The sequence below is a fragment of the Microcebus murinus genome, chromosome 10 (assembly GCF_040939455.1).
Source record: "Microcebus murinus isolate Inina chromosome 10, M.murinus_Inina_mat1.0, whole genome shotgun sequence".
In the NCBI taxonomy this organism is placed as follows: Eukaryota; Metazoa; Chordata; class Mammalia; order Primates; family Cheirogaleidae; genus Microcebus; species Microcebus murinus.
Genome location: NC_134113.1, coordinates 55,876,556 through 55,902,813, shown reverse-complemented (window position 1 = coordinate 55,902,813; position 26,258 = coordinate 55,876,556). Strand labels below are relative to the sequence as shown.

General features: G+C 45.4%; 2 protein-coding genes across 2 annotated transcripts in view; both read left to right on the top strand.

Annotated features, from left to right (window-relative positions):
* The first annotated feature begins 4,326 nt into the window (after positions 1-4,326).
* Positions 4,327-18,415, top strand: CELA1 (chymotrypsin like elastase 1). Its single transcript, XM_012764742.2, has 8 exons — positions 4,327-4,424; positions 5,103-5,185; positions 6,951-7,051; positions 8,075-8,200; positions 9,249-9,385; positions 10,869-11,014; positions 17,350-17,499; positions 18,265-18,415. Exons 1-8 carry the CDS (start codon positions 4,385-4,387, stop codon positions 18,280-18,282), a joined length of 801 nt encoding a protein of 266 aa, XP_012620196.1. The 5' UTR covers positions 4,327-4,384; the 3' UTR covers positions 18,283-18,415.
* Positions 18,416-21,566: 3,151 nt separating this feature from the next.
* BIN2 (bridging integrator 2) overlaps positions 21,567-26,258 on the top strand; it is a 39,042-nt gene continuing 34,350 nt past the window's right edge. Inside the window, exon 1 of the mRNA XM_012762643.3 lies at positions 21,567-21,727. Within this exon, the coding sequence (XP_012618097.1) occupies positions 21,647-21,727 (81 nt within the window). The 5' untranslated portion in view covers positions 21,567-21,646. The remainder of the gene's footprint in view (positions 21,728-26,258) is intronic.

Here is a 26,258-nt window from a genome sequence, read left to right as displayed (position 1 = left end):
CCTCTTCTCCTATGTTGTCCCTTAGCTAAATCAGTTGATTTGGGCTTTGAAGAACCACACACCTGAAAAGTTATGTTACAGCCATGGTCTTGTGTCCCCAAACATGGTCTGGCCCCAAATCTAGCCCACGTATTGTGTGCCAAGCGTGTGTAGACATGAGATGGAAGATGAGGTCCTTCTCCCATGGAACTCATACTCTAAATGGAAACAAATCACAAGCCTGGAGGTGTGCAAAAGTGTGCTAAGTGAGTTAGAAGGAACAACTTCTGCTTAGGGGAATCAGGGAAGACCTCACAAAGATGGTGATGTCAGACCTAAGACTTCAAAGGATGAGTCCTCAGGTGGGAAGGGCTCAATAAGCAGAGAAGTCACACAAACAGTTCTCTAGCATGAGCAAAGCCACAGTGGGACAAAAGTACAAGTGGGGGCCAGGCATGGTGGCTCATGCCTGTAATCCTAGCACTCAGGGAGGCCAAGCCGGGTGGATTGTTTGAGCTCAGGAGTTTGAGACCAGCCTGAGCAGGAGCGAGACCCTGTCTCTACTACGAATAGAGAAAAAAATTAGCTGGACAACTAAAAATATATAGAAAAACTTAGCCAGGCATGGTGGTACATGCCTGTAGTCCCAGCCACTTGGGAGGCTGAGGCAGGAAGACCTCTTGAGCCCAGGAGTTTGAGGTTGCTATGAGACAGGCTGATGCCACGGCACTCTAGCACTGGCAACACAGTGAGACTCTGTCTCAAAAAAAAAAAAAAAGTACAAGTGGGTCTGGGAAACCAAGGGGACATCAGGGTGAGGGAGCGATAGGTATAGAAGCTAGGAGATCAGGGCCACATTATGACTTTTGTGGGCCCTGGGCACTTTTCCCTTCATAGGACCCTTGCTCCATAAAAAAAATATTAAAAGTTAGGCCAGGTGTGGTGGCTCATGCCTATAACCCTAGCACTTTAGAAAGTTGAGGCAGGAGGATCGCTTGAAGCCAGGAGTTCAAGACCATCCTGAGCTACACAGTGAGACCCTGTCTCTCCATTAAAAAAAATTAACTAGGTGCATTGGTACTCACCTGTAGTCCCAGATGCTTAAGAGGCTGAGGCAGGAGGATCACTTGAGCTCAGGAGTTTGAGGTTACAGTGAACTATGATGATGCTACTGCACTCTAGCCTGGATAACAGAGTGAGATCCTGTCTCAAACACACACACACACACATATATATATATATGTATATATATATGTATATATAATTTGATAACTGCATTGGTTTAAAGACAAATATAATCCAGGCTGACTATATTTATTTTAAAAGAATCTAACACATTTTTGTAGGCCATTAAAAGTATTGGGCACTGTGCCTACTGTCCCTACTGGGTAAGTCAGCTCTGTAGAAGAGTGAGTTGGGATTCAGTTGAGAAAGACTTTGAATGCTATGGTAATAGGTAAGGTAAACCCTGGCCTCACTCTTGGTTGCATTAAACATCCAAACATTTATCAGGCATTGATCATTTACCATTTATCCCAGTACCCTCATTCCATCTATAGTATCACCCAACAGCAGCTCCCCAGCACAATCATATTAGGAAATGTATCCAACCCAGGTGCCCTTTTGTGGTGCCAAGAAGGTTCTAACTGCCCCCAAATGGCATCTCCCAGGAGCAGCCAGCTAAGAGGAACTCACGGAGCAAGAGAGGCAGCAGAAGTGAGATGGTTCAGGTTTGGGCATGTGGGGAGGACTAGGGAAGGGAAGTAGCAAAGGGAAAGGGTGCTGGTGGGAGTGAGTGGCACCTGCTTGGTGGCCTTCCCCATAGCCAAGCCTGGCCTTGCCCTAAATTACACCTGTACTCTTCCTTAAAACCCACCCCTCTGGCCACTCTCAGAGCTAACTAACCTAAGGCCACCAACTCTTAAAACCTTGCTGCTAACCGTGTGCTACAATCTCCTGGCTCCAGGAGCCTCTTACTTTAGCACTGACGGGCTGGTCCCCTCTGGGGATCTATTTCCACTTGAAGAGTATGGGGGCCATTACCAAAAATAGTTAAATATCCCAGAATTTATTCTTTACTTTGTAATTACAAATGTAATACTGTGGGCCGGATGTGGTGGCTCACGCCTGTAATCCTAGCACTCTGGCAGACCAAGGCGGGTGGATGGCTCAAGGTCAGGAGTTCAAAACCAAGCTGAACAAGAACGAGACACCGTCTCTACTAAAAATAGAAATTAATTGACCAACTAAAAATATATAGGAAAAAATTAGCCAGGCATGGTGGCACATGCCTGTAGCCCCAGCTACTTGGGAGGCTGAGGCAAGAGGATCGCCTGAGCCCAGGAGTTTGAGGTTGCTGCGAGTTAGGCTGACGCCACAGCACTCTAGCCCGAGCAACAGAATGAGACTCTGTTCCAAAAAAAAAAAATAAGTGATACTGTGGAGAAAAGTCAAATAATATAGAAAAATATGAGGTTAAAAGAAAGTGAAATTCATCCTCATGGTGCCCCATACCTATTGGATCATTGTCTAGAGGTAATAACTGTTTACAGCTTGGTATATAGACCCTTCCATGCCTTTTTCTATGAATGTACAAATACACACTATACCATGTTGTTTGCAGTTTACTTTCTTCACGTATATCAAATACACCTTTTCATCTCAGCTCATTTAAGTCTACCTCATTCTTTTTAAAAGCTGCATATAGTATTTAATAGTAGAGGATTTATTCCCAACTTATTTAAACTTCCCCTATTTTTATGAATACTTGCATTTTTCCTAATTTTGTGACAAACTATATCATGACCCACAACCTTGTACATTTCTTTTGTACATAGTACATTTATGCCTGTGGTTATTTCAAAAGGATGCATTCCTAGAACTAGAATTGCTTAGAAGAAATGCAGTACCTCAAAATTTAAGCCAAGGCCATTGTTTAGACCTAACTCTAAGAGAATAAAAGAGACTGATCAGCATGGGACCGATTGTGAGGGTCTTAAATGCAGTCCTGGAATTTGGCTTTTAAGCAAATACAGATTGGGCTGCTCTGGGCTAGGCCAAGGGTACAAAGACAGATGTGAAATTGGCCTTGCCCTTCAAGATTCACCACTTTGGAGTACATGATGTCAAGAGGTAACCTTTAGGAGGCCCTCAAGCTTCCTCTCAGATTCCTCATCTTGGGGCTGGAGCTGTCCCCTTACTCTCCAGGGGAGGCAAGGAAATGGGAGGAGAATGACAAGGGAGGCCCTGGGTTCCCTAGCCCAGCTCAGCCCTCTTTCCAGAGGTTCACTTTGCATAGGAATGCTGCAGGTTGGGCTGGAGAGGGAGCCCTCCAGGTTGTCTGAGCATCAAAGAGCAAATCCCCTGAACAGCTCAAGGACCCTGAAAAGGTGCCAGTCTGTGCTGACTCCTATGAACAGCCTTTTCCACATCTTGTGAGCCATGAAGCGAATTCTGGAGGGTCAAGGTGACAAAAAGCTCCAGGTGGGCCAGGTGAGTTTCCTGCTTCCCTCTAGATTCCTGGTTTCTTCCTGCCTAAATTTCCAGGCTTTGCTACCATCACTGCTCCACCCACAGTCCTCTGCTCTGGGGCCTGCAATGGCTTTGATCATTTTGTGCCCAACCCAAGGCCTCTGCCCACCTCACGGAGTAGTGTGCAGTGGACCTCCCTCCTTCTTCCTCTTTGGACTTTAATGGCATTTTCCTTTCGCAGGACCTGCCTGCTCCTCCCCTCCTGCTCTCTCTGCTCTCCACCTTCGCAACCTTCAGATGGTCTCCTTGTCCTTGAGGATTCCCTCTCTTAACATGCCAGACATTCTCCTTCTCTGGAGCCCCCTTCTTGGCTCTCCATCTGAGAGTCTCCCCAAACCTGTCTCTCAATACTTTCCTCCACCATAATTCTCTCCACTGCACCTACTTTGTTTTTGTCTGCTGTTCTGCACCTACGTCTGCGCACGCGCCTTCTCCCTCTCGGGGAGTTGCTGTGTCTTCCTTCCCCTTGCTGACTACTCTCTTGCTAACAGCCACATCGTCCCTACCTGCTAGTGCACAGGACAGGTCTCTGCCTTCACGGTGCCACAGAGGACAGTCGAGGGGAGTAACCTGAGGGAAAAGCCAGTCCCAGCGCTCCATCTTATTTCTGAAAAAGAGTTTGATGGATGCTTTTCAACTAAAAGCAGATGATTAATTCAGCTCTGGCCTTGTGCTGTCTTTGAATAACAGATAAATTAGTTTACTTGAAAAAGAAATCTTTTCATTTGTGTTTCCATGTCACCTGTGATTTTCCCTGCCTTCCCCTCGCAGCCCTGCCAGCTGGCAGGAAGAAGGTCAGCAAAGCTGCTGATAAGAGAAGTATAAAGCGGGCTTGGTTCATGGCAAGGGGGCAGTGGTCTACTTCACTGGCAACATGCTGCGCTTCCTGGTGTTCGCTGCCCTGGTCCTTTATGGTAAGTGGATCATTTGCCTTGAGTTCTACAGTGAGGGGGATTTGAGCGGAGGGTCGGAAAGCGGTCCCTAAGCCCAGGCCAGCTCTCCATCCCAGGGCGGTGGTGGGACGCTCTGCCTGTAGATCTAGCAAAAAACTTTATTTTCCTGGAGCCCAAAATAGGAAATGTCAGGGCCACTGGTCAAGCAGGCCCCTCTGGGTGGCAGGTGCCTGAGTCATAAAGCAGAGAGAAGTCCCTTCCAGGGAGCCTGGGCTTCCCCACAACGCCCAGCTGGTATCTGGCTGGGATGTGCACTGCTGTCCCTGCCCCCTAGAGAATCCTGCCAAAGAATCCAGGGGTATTGGGGGCTGGTGGTGGGGTGTCCCTTCAAGCCAAGGGGTGACCTTGAGTAAGGCCCAGACCACAAGGAGCCTCAGGGGCCGTAGGCTGGTGATTTGAGATAGGTCTTTCATAGCATGCCAGAGTTCTGGGGACACCTGGGGGAAGCAGAAGACACTCAGCCTCTCCTGCTTTCAAAAGGGGCTCAGAGAACTCACAGCTGGGCCCCTCATTTGTTAGGGAGGAGCTATGAATTTGCAGACAAGGCTAACATTCCTCAAAGCACAACCACCGCCCCCACCCCCACCCCTGGCTGACCCCACGCTTAGTCATCACTCACTTTTCTTCTGCCCCACAAAGGACACAGCACCCAGGACTTTCCGGAAACCAATGCCCGGGTAGTTGGAGGGACTGAGGCCCAGAAGAATTCCTGGCCTTCTCAGGTGGGTGTCCCTTCGCAGCCCCAGACTTCCACTCAAATAAGAGTTGCTGTGCACTGACATAACATATTATGTGTGTTTATAACAGGCAGCTCTCCAGCCGTCTGAATTCTGGATTTTAAGGATGGATGGGACCAGGCTTATTTGTTTTTCCAAATGCAAAAGAATTGGAGGAGGAGATTTAAACACCAATCACACTCATTCCCCAAGGCACACACCAAACACAAGTCACATTTGTACTCCCACACTTGTGCTACACTCTAAAGATTGTGCCAGACTCACACCTCAGACTCCACAAACCTTGAAACACACATGCACACACCAGTCCACACAGTGTGTGTCACACACAAACACACCCAAATACAGTATGTTGCTTAGTTGGCTATTTAAAGAGTTTCCACTTTTGTAACAGGGCAGCTGGGCCCTGATTTAAATAATCTAAATGTGTATGTAAAACTGGCAAATTAACTGGTGAATATCCATACTCTGAATCACTGCCATCAGAGTTATATTCAATTTACAGAAGTTTGAGCCCCAATTTTCAGGAATAGAGTTATTGTATAGTGTGAGTTGCTAGAAGAAGAGAGGTGAACTGATAAAGATGAACATTCCATTGGTATTTCTAAGTATTTCCTGAAGTGGAGGGACAGGATATATCTTGAAAACATTGAGGCCAGGCGCAGTGGCTCACGCCTGTAATCCTAGCACTCTGGGAGCTGGAGGTGGGAGGATCACTCAAGGTCAGGAGTTCAAAACCAGCCTGAGCAAGAGCGAGACCCTGTCTCTACTAAAAATAGAAAGAAATTAATTGGCCAACTAATATATATCGAAAAATTAGCCAGGCATGGTGGTGCATGCCTGTAGTCCCTGCTTCTCAGGAGGCTGAGACAGAAGGATTGCTTGAGCCCAGGAGTTTGAGGTTGCTGTGAGGTAGGCTGACACCATGGCACTCTAGTCTGAGCAACACAGTGAGACTCTGTCTCGAAAAAAAAAGAAAAGAAAAGAAAACATTGAAGGCAGAGCTCCGGAGACCTAAATTTGGGCTTAGGTGATGGGACAATTCTTTGGCTACATTTCCTTTCCAAAAGAGAATGGAAGCTGGGTGCAGTGGCTCACGCCTGTAATCCTAGCACACTGGGAGGCTGAGGCGGGCAGATTGCTTGAGGTCAAGAGTTTGAAACCAGCCTGAGCAAGAGCGAGACCCCGTCTCTATTATAAATAGAAAGAAATTAATTGGCCAACTAATATATAGAGGAAAAAATTAGCCGGGCATTGTGGTGCATGCCTGTAGCCCCAGCTACTTGGGAGGCTGAGGCAGTAGGATTGCTTGAGCCCAGGAGTTTGAGGTTGCTGTGAGTTAGGCTGATGCCATGGCACTCACTCTAGCCTGGACAACAAAGCGAGACTCTGTCTCAAAAAAAAAGAGAGAGAGAGAGAGAATGGAGACAGCACCTTGGTTCTAGGCCCATTGCAACAACCTAGAGAAAGACTGACAAATACACCATGCAAGTGTACCTTTACTACACTTGTCCCTGTACACAACAAACCACCAAACAATGGTGCACTCTTCCCTGCTGACCCCCAGAGGCATCTACACATTCTGCCTCAACACCACTCCAGGTGGCCACTACCAACCAATCAACAACAGTTGGCATCTATTTGCCCTCCCTAGCCCAGAAAGTTGGAGGTTTTGAGGGATGCCAGGGGTTTGAGGCAAAACCTTTCAATAAACACCAACCTATCCCTCCTTTCTTTCCTCCCCATCTAGATTTCTCTCCAGTACCTGTCCGGAAGTTCCTGGTATCACACCTGTGGAGGGACCCTCATCAAACAAAACTGGGTGATGACAGCGGCTCACTGCGTGGACTCGTAAGAAAAACAAAGACCAGCTTTTCTGAGCCCTGGGTGGGGAAGAGGCTGGACCTTCTGGATGAATTTGCAACCTCAGCCCCACAGGGCAGAACTTTAAGGGGCTGGGCAGCAGCCATGGCCTAGTCCGTTTGTGTTTGGGGGCCCATAGAGAGGTAACATGGTGAAAAGTACAAATTTTGGAGTCAAGCAGGCTCAGGTTCACATCTCGTTCCCCCAACTTCTAGCTATGTAATGTTGGGCAACTTAGCTTCTCTATGCCCCCATTCTCCTCTCTCTAAAATGGTGTCCTAATACCTAGTTTATAGAGCTGTTGTGAGCATTGACTAAATATTTAAGTGCCTAGACAACGTCTCACTAGTAACTATTTTTTCATACTTGTCTTGGGCAATGGTTCTCAAATTTGAACATGTATCAGAATCACCTGGAAGGCACGCTGAGCCCCACACAGCGGAGTTTCTGATTTGGTAGGTCCGGGGTGAGGCCTGATGATTTGCATTTCTAGCAAGTTTCCAGGTGATCCCAATGCTGCCAGTCTACCGCGCTTTAAGAACCACTAGTCTAGGAGTGTATGCTTCCCTCAAAATCTCTGTGGCTGAGAGTCATTATTTCATTTATGCTCACCACACAGTTCCCAGGTTACGAGATATTCAGCCTACGATGTTCAGCTTAAAAAATTTTGAAAATGAAGTTGATGACAGTTTTTTTCACTCTCACAAGTTAGTAAATTAGGGAGCTTGTTACTTCCTCTTCTTTGAGGGTCTTCCGTTCCTCCTCTGCCCGAGCCAGATTAAGATGGATTCCTAGTTGGTCCGAGGGTTGTGGGTTATTGTTAAGCTGATTTAACATTGTCTCCCCCCACAACCACGCTTGACTAGCTTTAAAAAAAAAAAAAAAAAAAAAGATGGATTCCTGTTCTGAAGAAAGTATATAAGATGGCCCCCCAACTTTTCTCTAAGGGGGAAAAGAGAAGGTTTGAGCCCTCTGGATCAGTCAGGGCTTCCTTTTCTTCCTTCACTCCAGCCAGATGACCTTCCGTGTAGTGGTCGGAGAGCACAACCTGAACCAGAACGATGGCACCGAGCAGTACGTGAGGGTGCAGAAGATCGTGGTGCATCCGAACTGGAACAGCAATAACGTGGCTGCCGGGTAGGCACAGGCTGGGCAGGCCTGGGCTAGGAGGTGGAGAGCTGCCTGGCCAGCGGCTCGGGCTTGGCTTCCTTCACGTGTTCTCTCGTGAGGGCTGGAGGGATTGCATTGCCTGAAACCCAGTTCATGGCTCATGGCCTGTCCTTTGGCTGAGGAGCGCACTGAGCCTAAGAGAAGGCACCGTGTCCTGGAGGGAGCAACGAGCTGGCTCATTCATCCAGGAGGACTTTGTGAATTTGTGTTACAGAGGACTTGAGAATTTTTGAAGACTTTGAGGACTTTAGGTTTTTGTGATTAGATTACCTGAAGCTCCTTCTCTGCAGAGTTTAATGTTCCCATTTTTATTGTTTGGTTTTTATTGTTATTATTCACTTTATGGAACAGACTCGCCCTACCAGCAAAAGTAAATTTATTCCCCCCACCCCAAACTTTTTTAAAAAATAGAGACGGGGTCTTGCTGTTGCTTAGGGTGGTCTCAAACTCCTGAGCTCAAGCAATTCTCTCACCTCGGCCTCCCAGAGTGCTAGGATTACAGGCGTGAGCCACTGCGCCTGGCCCTTAAAGTGAATCTTACGTGGGAAAACTTCAAGATCAAGTAGTAAACTTACGGAAAGGAAGTCATGAAGATGGTGGTCAGTTCTATAGAGTGTGGAGGCAGGGATGGGTTTAAGTAATTGGGATATTCTGCTGGCTTTCAGAGTCACGCAGTCTCTTACATCTTTCTTTTTTGAGAAGCCTGCCACCAAGATCACACCACTCTGCTCCTTTCAGATTCCTGGTTCTCCACCTCCTTGGATTGTGGAGATCAGCATTAGTCTGCAATACCAAAATCCTACCAGCAGATGTTGCTATTAAACATATAATGTCCTACAACCAAAATCCGTAATTGCTCAAGTTTGATACTTAGCAAGTTAGGCTCCTCCTTTTTCAAAGTGGTTGTTTGCTTTCCTATTCCATGGGGACACAAAGGCTTAGAGAGGACCAGTGCAGATGCTGACCTGAGGGAATCACTGATCCCAGGAGTGAGTAGTCTCCTTTCCTCCTGCAGCTATGACATCGCCCTGCTGCGCCTGGCCCAGAGCGTTACCCTCAATGGCTACGTCCAGCTGGGTGTTCTGCCCCAGGCGGGAACCATCCTGGCTAACAACAGTCCCTGCTACATCACAGGCTGGGGCAGGACCAAGAGTAAGTCACCTACATTGGCAGCATCCACCAGAGGTCTTGAATAGGTAGCTGAGTTCTGGGGCACATTTTTCTGTAGTCCTAGGTGTTTATAGCCAGAGACTGGGAACCAAAGGAACCATAGATAAAATAATTGATGCATTAAATAAATCAATGCATTAAATAAATCAAGCTAAGAATGGATGGTAGCATAGTCAAGTTATATGGTAGTTATATGGTAGCACAGTCAAGATTCATAGACTCTTAGAACTAAAAAAAGACTTGCCTCAGAGAGTATTTTGTACCAGTCCCTCATTGTACACACGAGGAAACCCAGGGCAAAGAAATTAAGGATCTTGTCATATGACAAGTCAGTCAAAACTGGGGCCAGAACCCAGGCATCCTGGCTCTCACTTTTTTTTTTTTGTTCGTTTTTTGAGACAGGGTCTCCTCTGTCACCCAGGTGGGAGTACAGTCGTGTGATCATAGTTCACTGCAGCCTTGGACTCCTAGGCTCAAATGGTTCTCCTTCCTCAGCCTTCCAAGTAGCTGGGACTACAGGAGTGTCCACCACACCCAGCTAATTTAGAAAACTATTTTATAGAGATGAGGTCTCACCATGTTGCTTAGGCTGGTCTCAAAGCAATTCTCCTACCTTGGCCTCCCAAAGTGCTGAGATTACAGGGATGAGCCACTGTGCCCAGCCCTGGCTCTCATTTTGATGGTCATTATACCATCATGCTACTTCCATAGGCAAGCACTGGGCTATGAGTTGGAGTAAATGAACCAGGGGCAGCTATAGGGCAGAGGAAGCCTCACCTCTTTTCTGGTCATCGTGGAAAGATTTCAGGTAGGGAACATTATACAGATAACATGGAAAGGTGGGAGGGCTATAGAGATCATTAAGAAGGGCAGAAACATTAAACCTGATACAGAAGTCTATCAGCCACCAGGAAGTATTTGGCTTCTAGAGGCAAGGCAAGGCCTTGCTATGAGCAGCAAGTCTAGGAAAACCTGGAGCTGAGAGAGACACAGGCTTCTAATCCAGCTCTGCTCCATTCACATAATGTTATTGAGGTTCAATGTCTTGATCTATAACAAAGAAATAAGACAAAGCAAAGGCTTTGAAAAGTCTAAAGAGCAAGAGAAAGGAAAACTGCACCAAGCTCTTAAGAAATGGAACAAGCATGCACAATCCCAGCTCTGCTGGGGTTTACAGTCAAAGGAAGCAGAGCAGACATAAGTTATCAATACATAAGACCATTCTAACTACTTAACTAAGTTATCCATGAGTGAAAAAAACAGGAGTGGTTTGAGGCCTGGGAACAATAAGTAAGGATGACTCTCTGAAGGAAGGGATGTGTCATGGCCATCTAAGAGTGAAGGAGGATCCCTGACATAGAAAGGAGCTTGCCCTTTCACCAGAGCTCGAGGTTTGGCAAGCATGGAAGGTTTTTTCCCTGGACAGCATCTGGGGCTGACCTCCAATGTTGTGTGTCCTGTTCAGCCAACGGACAGCTGTCCCAGACCCTGCAGCAGGCTTACCTGCCCTCCGTGAACTATGCCACTTGCTCCAGCTCTTCCTACTGGGGCTCTACTGTGAAGAACACCATGGTGTGTGCGGGTGGAGATGGAGTTCGCTCTGGATGCCAGGTAACCACATGCAGGAGGTGTCAGAAGTCCCACTCCAGGTTCCTCCCCTCTCTGCCTCTAACCCCTTCACCATTTCATCACCTCCTATTCCACACCTACTCTCGCACCCATGTACAAACTATACTTTCCACTCTGGCATCTGAGTGAGAATGATTCTGTGCTAGTAACTCTATACTCACAGAATGTCAGTCGAAAGGAACTTTAAAATTCATCATGCTCAATGTTCCCACCTCAAAATCTTGGACATGGTTCAATATTTACATATTAGTGTATGTGTGTGTTCTTAGTACTTGTGATCCAGATTTTAATTTTTATGGCAGTGATGGGGCCAGGCATTGACGGGTGGTTGTAATTGTGTGTAAGACAGCCTCACTCCCATCAACCCCAACTGTTCTTACTAGTTCTTCCACTACTGCCCCTTTACCCCAGTGGTATTTTGGGCAGTATTTTCAGGTGAGCATGATGGGGGGAAATACACAAAATAACTTATTTTAATACTTTAAAAAACAAAGTACATAATAAATAGAATATTCCTCTATTTAGACAAGATCAATCAGCAATGAACCATTGTACAGATTTCTTAATGCTGTTCAACAAATGTTCATTGTGTATCTGTTATATACCAGGCACTGTGCTAAGTGCTAAGGGTACAAAGATGAATCAGTGTCAAGTGGAGGAACCAGAGGAGCAGACATGCAATAGAACTTGGTAACACAATGTGGTTAGGTGTTATAACAAAGATATGCATAGGGTGATATGGAAGCCCAAGGATAGGTACTTACCTCTACCTCCTGGGGTCAGAAAAGACTTGCCTTCCTCAAGAAAGTGGAAGGTTAGATAGGAATAGGCCAGGCAAAAAGGAGAAAAGACATTCAGAGGAAGGTAACAGTATGAATAAAGACATGGGGCCAAGAAACAACCTAGAACACATGGAGAATTATAGGATGTTCCCTACAGCCAGAGCAGAGCAGACGTTTGGAGCCCCACAAGGGAAATCCAGCCCACTGCTGGTTTTTGTATGACTTGCTTGCTTACAGTGGTTATTACATTTTTTAACAGTTGGGGAAAATCAAAAAAGTAATATGTAATGACATGTGAAAATATATATAAAATTTCAGTGTCCATAAATAACATTTTATTGGAACACAGCCACAGTGGTTCATTTATACATTGTTTGTGGCTACTTTTGCACTCCAGCACAGGGTGGTTGCAATTGGTGGGTCACTGGTAACCTCAGCAAGAGCAGTTTCAGTGGTGTGGTAAGGGCAGAAGCTTGATTGAAGGGTAAGAAATAAAGAGACATTAAGAAATATAGCAGGGAATGTAGATTATTCTTCCAAGAATCTTGCTTGAAAGAGAAAAACAGAAAAAGTCTGGTAGCTTTAAAGATACTAAGTTATGAAGGGGGAAGAAAACTGAGTGCATAAACAGGCAAAGAGGAAAGGATCCTGTGGAGTCAAAGGGAGGTAATAACGATGGCAGAAGATCTCACAGCACAAGGGAGAGATGGAACCAAGAGCACAGATGGAGCTGTCTTTGAACAGCAAGAGCAATACCAGATGTACACATGGATGTGAAAATTTGCAGGTTGGGTAGCTGGAAGTTGGCAGGTGTTCTGCATCATGGCTTCTAGTTACTCAGGAACTACTAAGAGGAGTAGGAGGAGTCAACTCGACTGCTGAAAATGAAGGGGCAAGTGTTGTGTGGATCTAGAATAATTAATGTGAACAGGAGAAGGATTGTCCTCTAAGATGTTGCTGATAGGCTGAGTTTGGAGATCACACAATGACCATGTGAGTGTATGATTCACTCTATTTTACTCAAAACCCCATTGTAGGCCGGGCGCGGTGGCTCACGCCTGTAATCCTAGCTCTCTGGGAGGCCGAGGCGGGCGGATCCTTTGAGTTCAGGAGTTCGAAACCAACCTGAGCAAGAGCGAGACCCCGTCTCTACTATAAATAGAAACAAATTAATTGGCCAACTAATATATATACAAAAAAATTAGCCGGGCGTGGTGGTGCATGCCTGTAGTCCCAGCTACTCGGGAGGCTGAGGCAGAAGGATCGCTTGAGCCCAGGAGTTTGAGGTTGCTGTGAGCTAGGCTGACGCCACGGCACTCACTCTAGCCTGGGCAACAAAGTGAGACTCTGTCTCAAAAAAAAAAAAAAAAAAAAAAAAAAAAAAACAAAAACCCATTGTAGGGAGTGGATTAATCCAGGACTAGGTTTTCCTGCATGACGGGGGCAAAAGGACAGGCTTGCAGATCAACTGCAAGGTCCAAGCTAGTTAGAGGAGGAAGAGAAGCCAGCAAGAGGCTAGTAGGCTGGCTGAAATTATAGAATGAAAGGATTAATAGGTTTTTTTTTTTTTTTTTTTTTTTTTTGAGACAGAGTCTCACTTTGTTGCCCAGGCTAGAGTGAGTGCCGTGGCGACAGCCTAGCTCACAGCAACCTCAAACTCCTGGGCTCGAGTGATCCTTCTGCCTCAGCCTCCCGGGTAGCTGGGACTACAGGCATGCGCCACCATGCCCGGCTAATTTTTTATATATATATCAGTTGGCCAATTAATTTCTTTCTATTTATAGTAGAGACGGGGTCTCGCTCTTGCTCAGGCTGGTTTTGAACTCCTGACCTTGAGCAATCCGCCCGCCTCGGCCTCCCAAGAGCTAGGATTACAGGCGTGAGCCACAGCGCCCGGCCGATTAATAGGTTTTTTTGTGAGCACAAAGAACCATGGAAATAAGGTGACAAACTCATCCTAGTTTGCTCCCAACTTTCCTGGCATTAAAACTTAAAAGTCCTGTATCCCAGTAACTCTACATGGGAATAAGGGCAAAAAGAAAAGGAGAGAGATTAATGCATAATGCAACCTCTTCCAGAGCCTTATCAACCAGCTCTACCTATAACCTTGTGAGGTAGCTTCAGCCCCCACCCTCCACCCCCAAATCAGTCTTGCTCTGGTGTCATCATAGTTCACTGCAACCTCAAACTCTTGGGCTCAAGAGATCCTTCTGCCCCGATCTCCTGAGTAGCTGAGACTACAGGTGCATGCCACCATGCCTGCCTAATTTTTCTAGGTTTAGTAGACTAATTTCTCTATGTTTAGTAGAGATGGGGGTCTCACTGTTGCTCAGACTGGTCTCAAAACTCCCTGAGCTCAAGCCTCAGCCTCCAGAGTGCTAGTATTACAGGTATGAGCCACCACACCTGGCCTTGGAATTGTCTTGTTTGCACCCAGCCAGGTTTAGCCTTCTGAGTTAATAAACGTCCCTTTAGCCGGGCGCGGTGGCTCACACCTGTAATCCTAGCACTCTGGGAGGCCGAGGTGGGTGGATTGCTGGAAGTCAGGAGTTCGAAACCAGCCTGAGCAAGAGTGAGACCCCCGTCTCTACTATAAATATCGAAAGAAATTAATTGGCCAACTAATATATATAGAAAAAAATTAGCCGGGCATGGTGGCGCAGTAGTCCCAGCTACTCGGGAGGCTGAGGCAGTAGGATTGCTTGAGCCCAGGAGTTTGAGGTTGCTGTGATCTAGGCTGATGCTACGGCACTCACTCTAGCCTGTGCAACAAAGCGAGACACTGTCTCAAAAAAATAAATAAATAAACGTCCCTTTGCTCTCTCTCAGGCCTTGAACTCTGAAACACTAGGGTACTTTTCCTCTGGCTGCTATTCCAAACTGAGAATTCTCTGAGGCAATTGTGTCTCTAGGTCCCTTCCCATGGGAGCTTCTCAAATAGTATATCTTCTGGGCTTTCAGTTCTGGGTCCCCAGTTCTTTTCCCTACTTCAATCACTCATTCCCACTGATTTCTTTCCAGCTCTTCCCTCTGCTATAAAATCCTCAGCCCACCCTCCATTTCTCCAGAGCTGGGGTCTCTTTTCAGGTCAATTAGCATAAGACAATAGTATTAAATATAATTCATTTATCTTCCCTTTCTCTAGCCCTGAAATACTCCCAAATCCCTGATAGAATTTAAGTGGGAGAGATTTAGGTTGTTTTAGTTTGTTTTGAGTACAGTAATCTAAAGAAAACATCCTTCAAAAGTGGAGAAATTTTAAAAAGAAAGAAAGAAAACATCTTTTCTTAACCAGTAGTTTGGGTGGGGTCCAGCTAGTTCCTCTTTAAAAGAATTATCCCCAATCTGAACTTTTGGTCTCTTTCCCTAGTTCTTTTTTTAGTTTTCAATTTTATTGAAGCTATACCTACCAAATTGCTCTAAATGGCAAATAAAATTATAGTGCTCAATGATGGGAAGAACAGTCATTGCGCTCCCTTCACTCCTTTAGTTCTCCCTCCCTAGAGAGGACCACATGCAACTCTTCACACCTGATTCCTTTGGTGTCTACATCCATACCTTTAAAAATATATATTTACATTGCTACTTCAACTTTTCAGTTATGGCAGATGTGGATCTCTTTGCCTTTTATATACACATACCTGCCCTCAAGCATGAACTTTTTAAAGCCCCACCTCAACCTCCCGAAATAATTTTGGTTAGATCAACATTCAGTGTTTATTATGATTATGCAAAATGCTATTCACAACTAAATCATGTATTAATAATAGTCTAGGATTACTTTTCCTTTGCTGCATAACTTTGTTTTCCCTGTTGTTAACTGTCTTTCATTTGGTTAATACATAGTCAACTTATCACTAATTCAACCCCACACTCTCCACTAATTTGTAAGCAACCTGTTTCATCTTCTTGTGACCTTAGTGGTCTGTGTCTTGGCATAGAAACTCCAAACCTTTGATTCTGAAAGTGTTGTTTGTTTGTTGATGATTTTCTCCCCTCCATTTTTAGTTTTCTCTTTCTACAATTTCTGTTATTCATATTTTTACCTCCTAAACCAATCCTCTTATTTTCTCTATATTTTGTTCTACTTTATGTTCCAACTACTCTAATCTTTCATTTCTATTATTAATCTATCAGATTTATAATTTCCAAAGATTCTTTTTATTCTCTGAATGTTCTGTTTAGTAGCATGCTGTTCTTGTATCATGAATGCAATATTTTGTTTTTCTTTTTTTGAGACAGAGTCTCCCTTTGTTGCCCAGGCTAGAGTGAGTGCCGTGGCATCAGCCTAGCTCACAGCAACCTCAAACTCCTGGCCTCAAGCAATCCTACTGCCTCAGCCTCCCGAGTAGCTGGGACTACTGGCATGCGCCAGCATGCCCGACTAATTTCTTCTATATATATTAGTTGGCCAATTAATTTCTTTTTATTTATAGTACAGATGGGATCTCGCTCTTGCTCAGGCTGGTTTCGAACCCCTGACCTCGAGCAATCTGCCCACCTCGGCCTCCTAGAGTGCTAGGATTACAGGCGTGAGCCACCATGCCTGGCCAAATATTAATCATAGTTTTATTGCTTATTTTCTTCTCCCTGCATAGTCTTGGTTGCCTTTGTTTTTTATTTAGCTCTTTGTCTCTTCATTTTGACCTTTATTTTTACATTAAAGGCTTTCTTTAGATGTTCGGTCATCTTTGACCATCTGCCTTTATTTCAGAGTGTGGTGATAAAAGCTGATTGGTAGCTCTGAGCCTTAGGTGGGGTTCACCAACAGTGGATTTCTGTCAGGTTATCTGGTGAGGCCATTTTGCGGGGGGGCGGGGGGAATCTCCATGGTCAGTATCTTTAGGTCTTTCCTCTTAGACTGGTCAGATTTTCCAGAGAAATATCTTCCCTTTTATGCCTGGTGTTATAGACCTGGCATTCTGGGAGCTGAATAAGGAGGGTGTCAAGGTCATATTCTACAAATTCAGGTTCCTCTGATTCTAAGCCTGAGCACATAACCACTATCTAATACATCATTTTTTTTCTCTTCTTCACTCCAGTTTAGTTTAGTGTGCTTACTATGTACCCTGAGTCCAAATACTTGGTCTAATTAGATCCATTGTTCTAAATGCTGGGGATAAAAAAATTATTAGAATGCCCTACTTCTCCCATCCCAGGTTCAATTTAAGTCAATAAAAGCTATAGAACTAAAGATGTTTAAAGTTCTATGCTAGCATTGTAGAGAGGAAAGATATCAGTAAGACATGGTTCCTATCTCAAGAAGTTCATAGATATGTGTGGGAGGTAGAAACAAGTTATGAAACCAAAATACCAAGCAAAACATGAAATAAGTACAGCGATAGAGAAGAAGTACTTTGTTTAGAAAGGAAGAAGAGATTCATTTTGATTGTGAGGATATGAAGGAAGTAGAGATTTGACTTGCAGCTTTAAAACTGTACAGGATTTCACAGAGATGGGGGTGAGCAGAGTGAAAACAAAAGCCCAAAGAGCAAAAGATTTGGAGTTTTAGGACTCTGCCTCTTCTTCCTGCAGGGTGATTCTGGAGGCCCCCTCCATTGTTTGGTGAATGGCCAGTATGCTGTCCATGGAGTGACCAGCTTTGTGTCCAGCCAGGGCTGTAATGTCTCCAGGAAGCCCACAGTCTTCACCCGGGTCTCTGCTTACATCTCTTGGATAAATAATGTGAGTTCTCTCAAATTATGGGTTGAAATAGGGTCACCTGGAAATCCAAGCACTGGCTGGGTTGGGGAGCACAAGCTGGGCTGGGGAAGCCATAATTCCTTACCACATTCATGTGTTTATTCCTTTCTCTTCCCTCTTTTTTCAATAAAAAGAGGCACTTTTTTCAATAATGCCATCCTGAGTTCCCTCCCCTTCACATACCCACTGAGCAAAACTCACTCTATTGTTTACTGCATAAGGTAAGATGGTGGCGATATCAGATCTGAACCAGGGAAATATCAGTGCTGTCCTAAGTCTAAGCCAAAGGAAAAATCAGTTCAGAGAGGCTTGCAGGTTCATGGGCAAGGAAAGAGGGCACCACAAGCTTTTTCTAAGGGCATTACAAGAATTTGCTCTAACTTTTAAGGAGGTTTTACCATCTTAAACAATGCTTGAAACTTAGGTAAGACTCTGCCTACACTGTCCTAAAAGAGCCACATAACACATTTCACTGTGCCCTCCAGCCTTCAAACATCTTGGAGACTTGTGGCATGAATCTTGGCTCACAGCCACTTCAAGGTCTGTCCTTGCCACTGTGTCCTGGGCATTTGCCATTAACACTGAGGTGTCCTATCACAGCTGAGACTTCTTGTCACACATACCCCCATACCTTCTCAACTCCTCATAAACCCAGTAGAGAGCCATACTTTATGGGGAGCCCTGAGAAAATAAGAAAGGAGGTGGTCAGAAGTTACTGACTGTGGACATAACTCTTTTTTCTTTCAGGCCATTGCCTCCAACTGAACATTTTCCTGAGTCCAGCAGCCTTCCCAAGATGGTTCTTAGGTCTGCAAATAGACTTGAGACCAACAAGGAAAAAGCACTCTAAGAGAGTATTGAGTCAGATATAAAAAAACAAATAAAACTGAATATACATTATCATACTGTGTCTTTCTTTTTTTTTTTTTTTTTTTTTTGAGACAGAGTCTCACTTTGTTGCCCAGGCTAGAGTGAGTGCCATGGCGTCAGCCTGGCTCACAGCAACCTCAAACTCCGGGGCTCAGCGATCCTACTGCCTCAGCCTCCCGAGTAGCTGGGACTACAGGCATGCGCCACCAGGCCCGGCTAATTTTTTGTATATATATTTTTAGTTGGTCAATTAATTTATTTCTATTTTTGGTAGAGACGGGGTCTCGCTCAGGCTGGTTCCGAACTCCTGATCTTGAGCAATCCGCCCGCCTCGGCCTCCCAAAGTGCTAGGATTACAGGCGTGAGCCACCACGCCCGGCCCATACTGTGTCTTTCTATTTGTAATTAAGCCTTCTAGAGGAAATACAGTAGTTATAAGACCCAAGTTGGATTTCACCACATCTGTGGGCTGGTTCTTCCCTTTGCTGCTACCATTAGCAATCCACAAACTAAGCCCAGTGGGAGTGGCTGTACATTATCCATTTTGTATTTTAGGATCCACCTATCCATTAACTTGTCCATCTGCCCCCCTCTTCTGAGCATATTTGTTATATTCAAAGGCATAAAGTGCTTTAAAAAGTTCCTGAGTAACTCATGTGCCCTAACTCTCCCAGGTAGATTATGAGTTCATTCTTCTTTTGTTTATTCCTTCAGTCCCTAGAACAAGTGTTCACTCAACTGCTGGGTGATGGCAACTACTAGCATACACTAGAGATAGAAATATTAGGGTTAGGAGGTAGATTAGATGTTGTCAGACTAAGAAAGTAACAAATTAGAAAGGAGCCTGGGGTGCAAAAAGAAAAAAAGGAGAAAAAAGATACTAAACCAAAAAAGGAAAGTGTTGAAGGGAAGAGGCAGACTACAGAGGAAGAGGTGACAACAATATGGGGCCTAAAACTAAGTGTGAATCAGCATTTTAAGCTAAGACGAAAATAGTCAACCGGATTCAGGGGTCTATAAACCACAGAGAACTGGGAAGCTGAATATTCTGCTCTGTCCTGGCCATGGCTGAGTCTGTTAGACTGGCCTGAGAGAAAGCGAAGGGGGAACTGAAAGGAGAAGGTTAAAAAGGATGAAAAGCAGCTTTTCATGCCAATCACTGAAAACCAGACAAGAGGGACTAGGGAAGGGGTCCTCAGACTTTTTAAACGGGGCCAGTTCACTGTCCCTCAGACCGTTGGAGTGTGCACTGTGGGCCTGGGAGAGTCGGCTGCTAAGCAGGACAGGCAGAGGTGGCAAAAACACCCGGTGGGCCAGATAAATGTGCTAGGCAGCCCCCATGTGGCCCGTGGGCCATAGTTTGAGGACACCTGGACTAGGGTATTAAATATTATAGCAGGGAGAAACTGGCTGAGATAGGTGCTGGAATTGGTAGGCTGCTATATCAACAGAGGCCTGTACAACACTGTATGTATGTACTATAAGAGGCTGGGCTGGAGCCAAGACCTCTGTGTTCCCATCCCAGTTTCACCACTGAGAAGCTGGGTAACCTTGGGCAAGTCACCAGCCCTTTCTGTGATGCAACTTCCTCATCTAGTTAACTTGTAAGGGTTGTTTCTTCTGCAATACTACATGATTTGGTGACCATCAATTTCAGTTCCCAAGATATTAGCACTAAACAGTTTTTTAGGAGCAGTGGCTGGGTAGTCCTGCAAGTGACATTGGCCTCCTTCTGCTAGTGACACACCTGTTATGCCCATCTTCTCTCAGTGTTCCTGCAGTATCACCATTCTCTGGGCTTCTACCCACTTCTCCCCATCCAATATCAAGTCCTTCCTTTTTCTAGATTCTGCCTCTTTCAGGCCATTACCAAAGCTAACATCCAGAATAAATCCTCATCACATATTGCCTGAAAATTCTGTATTAATCTCTATAAATGAATTATCATCATCTGATTACCAACCTATCTCCACCTCCAGACTTTAAGGCATCTTGAGGTCAGCAAGTGCATTTTATTCATCTTGGCATCCCAATATCCAACAATGCCTGGCACATGGTTTACCTTGAGTGCAGTAATGTCTGTTTAGGGGGTTAAAATGGAAAACAATAGCAGACAAAGACCTCTAATTTTCTGTCATGCCTCCAGCTTCCCTCTCCACTCCTTTGGAAGTGTATTTTGACCTTCTTCCCTTCTTTGAGGGAATTTCATCTCTACTGTAAAATGCTTGAGTAAATGGTTCTTTCAAACCTAGTGTCCCAATTTCCAGCTATAACCTCAAACAGATTAGAGAATAACTTCTATTTGGAGACCTTCTCCCTACAGAAACAATGGTTGTAATCTCAACAGCCCCACCCTAATTTGCACAATCTGTGTCGGTGTTCACATTCTGCTTTCATCTAGTACACTGTACTCCAACTAGAAAAACTCGCCCCCCATCTCCAGTACAGGCGTCCATACTCTCCTCCTTAGCATTTTTCCATAGAGATCATCTCCTTTCCTAAGAACCCCCCACCCTCGTCCCCACCCCCATCTGATTTCTACTTCCAACTCATTTGTTCCTTTCTTTCAAATCCAGATCTGGAGTCCTGTCCCCATTCTGCACTCTGTCCCTACCAGTTCCGGGCTTAGAGCCAATCTCTGGCAGTGGCTAAACTACAACCCGGAGCAAGAAACATAATTCACTTGGCCCCTTAGGAATGAATACCCATATAACTGAAACACGTTTTCTGATACAATAAATACCCTTGCCGAGTGGAACTCACAATATTTTCTATCCTGTTGTTTCAGTTATTTTCCAGTGCTGATTGTGATAGCTAATTCGCTTTCCGGAATGAACGAGTCTTGGCCCACATTTGAAGACTTTGTTCAGAGGGGCCGATGTTCCGGAGCCTCAGGGCTGGAGCTTCGATGTTGGGCTAGAGTGAGCTCCACCTGCCTGCAGGCCCAAGTCTCCGCCCCGCTCTGCACTAGCCCAGCCCCTGCCCCAGCTCTGGGCGTCGCCGCCAGGTCCCCAGCCTGCCGCTCTGGGCCGCACTCCTGAGCTGGGCCGTGGAGCCGGCCTCAGCGTGGCCGTCGTGTGGGCCCGGGCTCGCACCTGGGGTCGGGGCGGCGGGGGGCGGCCGGCGGGCGGGAGGACGAGGCCCGCCCGCCACCGCCGCCGGATGCGAGGCATGCCGGGAGCCCGCACTTCCTCCTCAGGGGCCTCTAGAAAACCACAGGGCCCCGGGCCAAGGCAGCCGCCCCCAGGGAGCCGGCAGGATGGCGGAGGGCAAGGCGGGCGGCGCAGCCGGCCTCTTTGCCAAGCAGGTGCAGAAGAAGTTCAGCAGGGCCCAGGAGAAGGTAGGCGGCCGGGCCTCGACGACTGCCCGGCCCCGCCAACGCGAGGAGCTGAGGCCCGAGGGGAGCCAAGGCTGGGCGGGCAGGACGGGCATGCAGGGTGCTCAGGGGCCCTGGAAGGCCAGGGCTGTAGAGGAGACCCAGGAGCAGGGAGCGGGTTTCCATGAAAACTGGCAGATTTGAGAGAGAACGATCTCGGGCAAGGGTGGGGGAAGCCGAGGCGACAACAGTCTCTCTCAGGAACCTTAAACTTCAGGCCCACCCAAAAAAGGTGAAAGAAAGGAAATAACCTCGGCCAACCATGTATCGGGTTTTGTCCTAGCAATCCAAGAGGATGGTGTTTTACAGATGATGGAATTGGAGGGTAATTTCCCTCGGAGGGTAAATTCCCCAAAGTCAAAGACAGTGATGACTAGGTGTGATGCCCGTGTGTACCACCAGTTAGCTTGAATTGGGAGTCTACTGAAAACTAGAATAATTCTACGTAATTCTCTCTGTACCTACTCCTGACTGGTCTCTGGATGGTAAGCTGTTGTAAGCAGTAGCCCTTATCTGCTTCCTTTGGTGCTGGAGAGTGCGCTGCCCAGGATGATAATTGGGCGTCTCTTTTTAGATTGCTTCCTTGGTTAACGCTGAGTAGCCGTACCCCAGCACCAGCGTTTAGGTTGTTGTCCATCTATAACTTGCCTGCTTATAGAGATCATGCGGACACTGTTCACATTTTAATGGCATTTTTGTTTCTATCCAGAGTATTTTCTTTGCTTCTAACCTGAACGTCTCTTCTCCACCTTCCAACACTCCATTAGGCACGGTGGTATGGGAAGACTTGTAAGCCAGAAGAAAAGAGGAGAGGGGAGGGACAAGAAGGACCTAAGATACAGTTCTGGTTTTTTAAAAGGCTAATGGACTTAGAAGTGTTTGGGTGAACAACACATACTTAACAATTGACATAATATTATCTTCTGAAGATTAAGGGCAACTAGCTCTCCCAAGTAGGATTATCAAAAGAGCATTAAAAGAATGTAGATATAGTTCCTGACTTGAAGAGGCAACAATGGTGGACACCTTTTTCGGTCTCAACCCATCTGTACCCAGATGCTAAAGTAAACAGCATTTTGCTACACACGGGGCTTCGTGTGTCTCTCTCTTGGCTCTGGACCTAACATTTGGTGCCGAAACTCAGGAGGGCACACCAGGTGGACACAACCTCCGAGACTAAAAAAAAGAGGCAACAATGAAAGGGAGGGCCTGTATATACTTTTTTTTTTTTCTTTCTTTGAGACAGAGTCTCACTTTGTTGCCCAGGCTAGAGTGAGTGCCATGGCATCAGCCTAGCTCACAGCAACCTCAAACTCCTGAGCTCAAGTGATCCTCCTGCCTCAGCCTCCCGAGTAGCTGGGACTACAGGCATGCGCCACCATGCCCGGCTAATTTTTTCTATATATATTAGTTGGCCAACTAATTTCTTTCTATTTATAGTAGAGACAGGGTCTCCCTCTTGCTCAGGCTGGTTTCAAACTCCTGACCTCGAGCAATCCGCTCGCCTCGGCCTCCCAGAGTGCTAGGATTATAGGCATGAGCCACCACAGCTGGCCTCTTTCTTTCTTTTTTGAGGCAGGGTCTCACTCTGTTGCCTGGTTTAGAATGCGGTGGTGTTATCACAGCTCACAGAAACCTCGAATTCCTGAGCTAAAGCGATCCTTCTGCCTCAGCCTCCTGAGTAGCTAAGGCTACAGGCACTTGCCACCACACCTGACTAATTTTTTCTTTTTTTGTAGAAACAGGTCGTACTCTTGCTCAGGTTGGTCTCAAACTCCTGGGCTCAAGTAATCTTGCTTCAGCCTCCCAAGTAGCTGGGACTACAAGTGTGCAACCATGTCCAACTGTATATACTTTTTCTTTTCTTTATTTCTTTTTTTAATAACCCTTTTTAAAGCAATCTTGCCTCAGCCTCCCTAGTAGCTGGGTGAACCATCATGCCTGGCCTTAATCCTTGTTTTTCTGTCTCATGAGATGAAGTGAAAGAGATGAGGAAAAGAGAAAGATTCTGTATGGCCAGAGTTTATTTCACTTACCCTTAACTTCACCTTGATGGTTTCAGCCTCTCTGAATGTGAGGCTATCTGTTTATAAATCAAGACCTGAGAGCAATGCCTTTAGGAAAGTCTCTGTTAGATAGAAGCAATGTGGTAAAGCAGGAGATATTAGAGAGGAGAAGCCTATGCTATGGTTGAAAAATACAAAAAACCCCAAAGACATGAATAATAATAATTTAAAAAAGACAGGCAGGGCGCGGTGGCTCACACCTGTAATCTTAGCACTCTGGGAGGCCAAGGTGGGCGGATTGCTCAAGGTCAGGACTTCGAAACCAGCCTGAGCAAGAGGGAGACTCTGTCTCTACTATAAATAGAAAGAAATTAATTGGCCAACTAATATATATAGAAAAAATCAGCCGGGCATGGTGGCGCATGCCTGTAGTCCCAGCTACTCGGGAGGCTGAGGCAGCAGGATTGCTTGAGCCCAGGAGTTTGAGGTTGCTGTGAGCTAGGCTGATGCCATGGCACTCACTCTAGCCTGGGCAACAAAGGAGACTCTTTCTCAAAAAAAAAAAAAAAAAAAGAAAGGATTCCCTGGAACACTTTTTGATTTTTCTATAAGAAATTGGATGTAATCTGAGTAATGTAAGAGCTAATGTGTCAAATAGTGATATGTGTCAAATATCAAGTGCCTATTATGGAACAGGCACAGGGATATAACAAGAAAGAGATGATCTCTTCCTTTATGTTGCCAACATTCTAGCAACATGATCTCACTTCATCATTTCAACCCCTTAAGCAAGTTGTTAGTATCCCAATTTAGAAATGAGGAAACAAGTCTCAAAAGAGATTGGTAAATGGCAGAACAATTACTGAAACCCAGGTGTCCTGCCTTTGAATCCTAACCTCAAGTCACTCCCTTTACAATGTTCCTGATAAGCCCTTCTGACATCTGTGCCTCCTCACTTGCTGCTGATCCTCTCTCAAAAGCAATAGAGTTTAGGAGTGGAAACACATTTTGCTCAGGCTTCCTCCTCTAAAAAGCTGGGGGTGAAGGTCTGGTGACTAGTAAACACAACAGGGATGAAACATTCTGCTTGATTTTTTTCCAGTTCCTACTCAAACAGCATGAGGCTGAATTTAAACTGGCTTAATTGTGTTTTTACAGTATGATACATCTTCACATTTCAAACTACAGTGCTGCTTTCACCATCTGTTCATGTCTTCTCTGTGGCAAACTTTTTAGCTCTCCCCTGAAAAAAGGAAGATCAGTTTACCACTGCTTTGTTGGTCTTTTTCTCTGTTGACTTTTACTTAGCCTATATCCCAGAGGGGTTTAATTCACCAAATATTTACAGAAAAATTCTTTTGTCCAGGGTACTGGGCTGGACCCAGAAGGGAATTTAGAGATAAGAGACATTCTTGCCTGCCAGAAGCTTTCAATCTAGTTTTTTAATAAAGTAAAATAAGTGACCTGAGAGATATGCAGGTCTATGGGAATTCAGAGGTCAGAAAGATTGGGGAGAATCAAGGAAGCTTTTATAGTGGAGGTGAATTTGAAATAGGAATTGTGGGTGATTAGTAGTTCCTTAGCAAGTGGTAAGAGAGCTTTCTAGCTTGAGAAATGCCAGCAAGAGCAAGGCATGAAGCCTAGAAGCGCTTTTAGACATAATAGAAATGCTATTGAGCTGAGCACAGGGAGCAGTGGGAGATAAGACTGGAAAATGTGTATTAGTGCCATAAAGTAGGAAAGCCTACTGTAGCCTATATCCTAAAGGTTTCTTATGTAACCACAACAAAATTATTATATCTGTGAAAAAATTTTAGCAAAATTCTGTAACACCATCTAATATCCAGGCTCTATTCCAATTACCCCAATTGTTATAAATGACTATGGGGAAAGGTGATAGTGAAGAACTATAGCTATCAAACATGTATGAAGTGATTTTTTTTTTTAAAGCTTTACCCTGCCCCCCCATCTACAGAAAAGTTAAAAGAATAATGAACGCTAGAATATTTTCTACCCAGATTCACATTTGTTTTCTTGTCCTTATTCTTGCTCTTTCTCTGCAAATATCTATATTTTAACTTTGCAGCTGCCAGGCCAGGCAAATTGGGGCAGAATTCTCAGGGCAGGACTTTAAGGATTGGCACTACATGGGCTTTCATTAGGAAGTGATCCAAAAGTACAATTTATTCATTCTTTCAACAACCATCTGTTGAGCATCTGTACATCCTGTACCCTCAAGGATCTCTCAGTTGAGGAAGAACACCTATAACATAGTATAAGTTCCATACATGGACCTTCTGCTTACAGTAACAAATGACTTTGGCCCCAGAACACTGGGGTATGTTTCAGGGTGATAATACTATAACCCTTTTACTTTCAGAGTTGAAGGTAAGGAGGTTCCCTCAACAGCCCCCATACCCTTCACCTCCAAGCCTTTTAGGATTGGTGAGATTGGTCTGCCCCAGTTTTCCCCTATACTGACTCTAGAC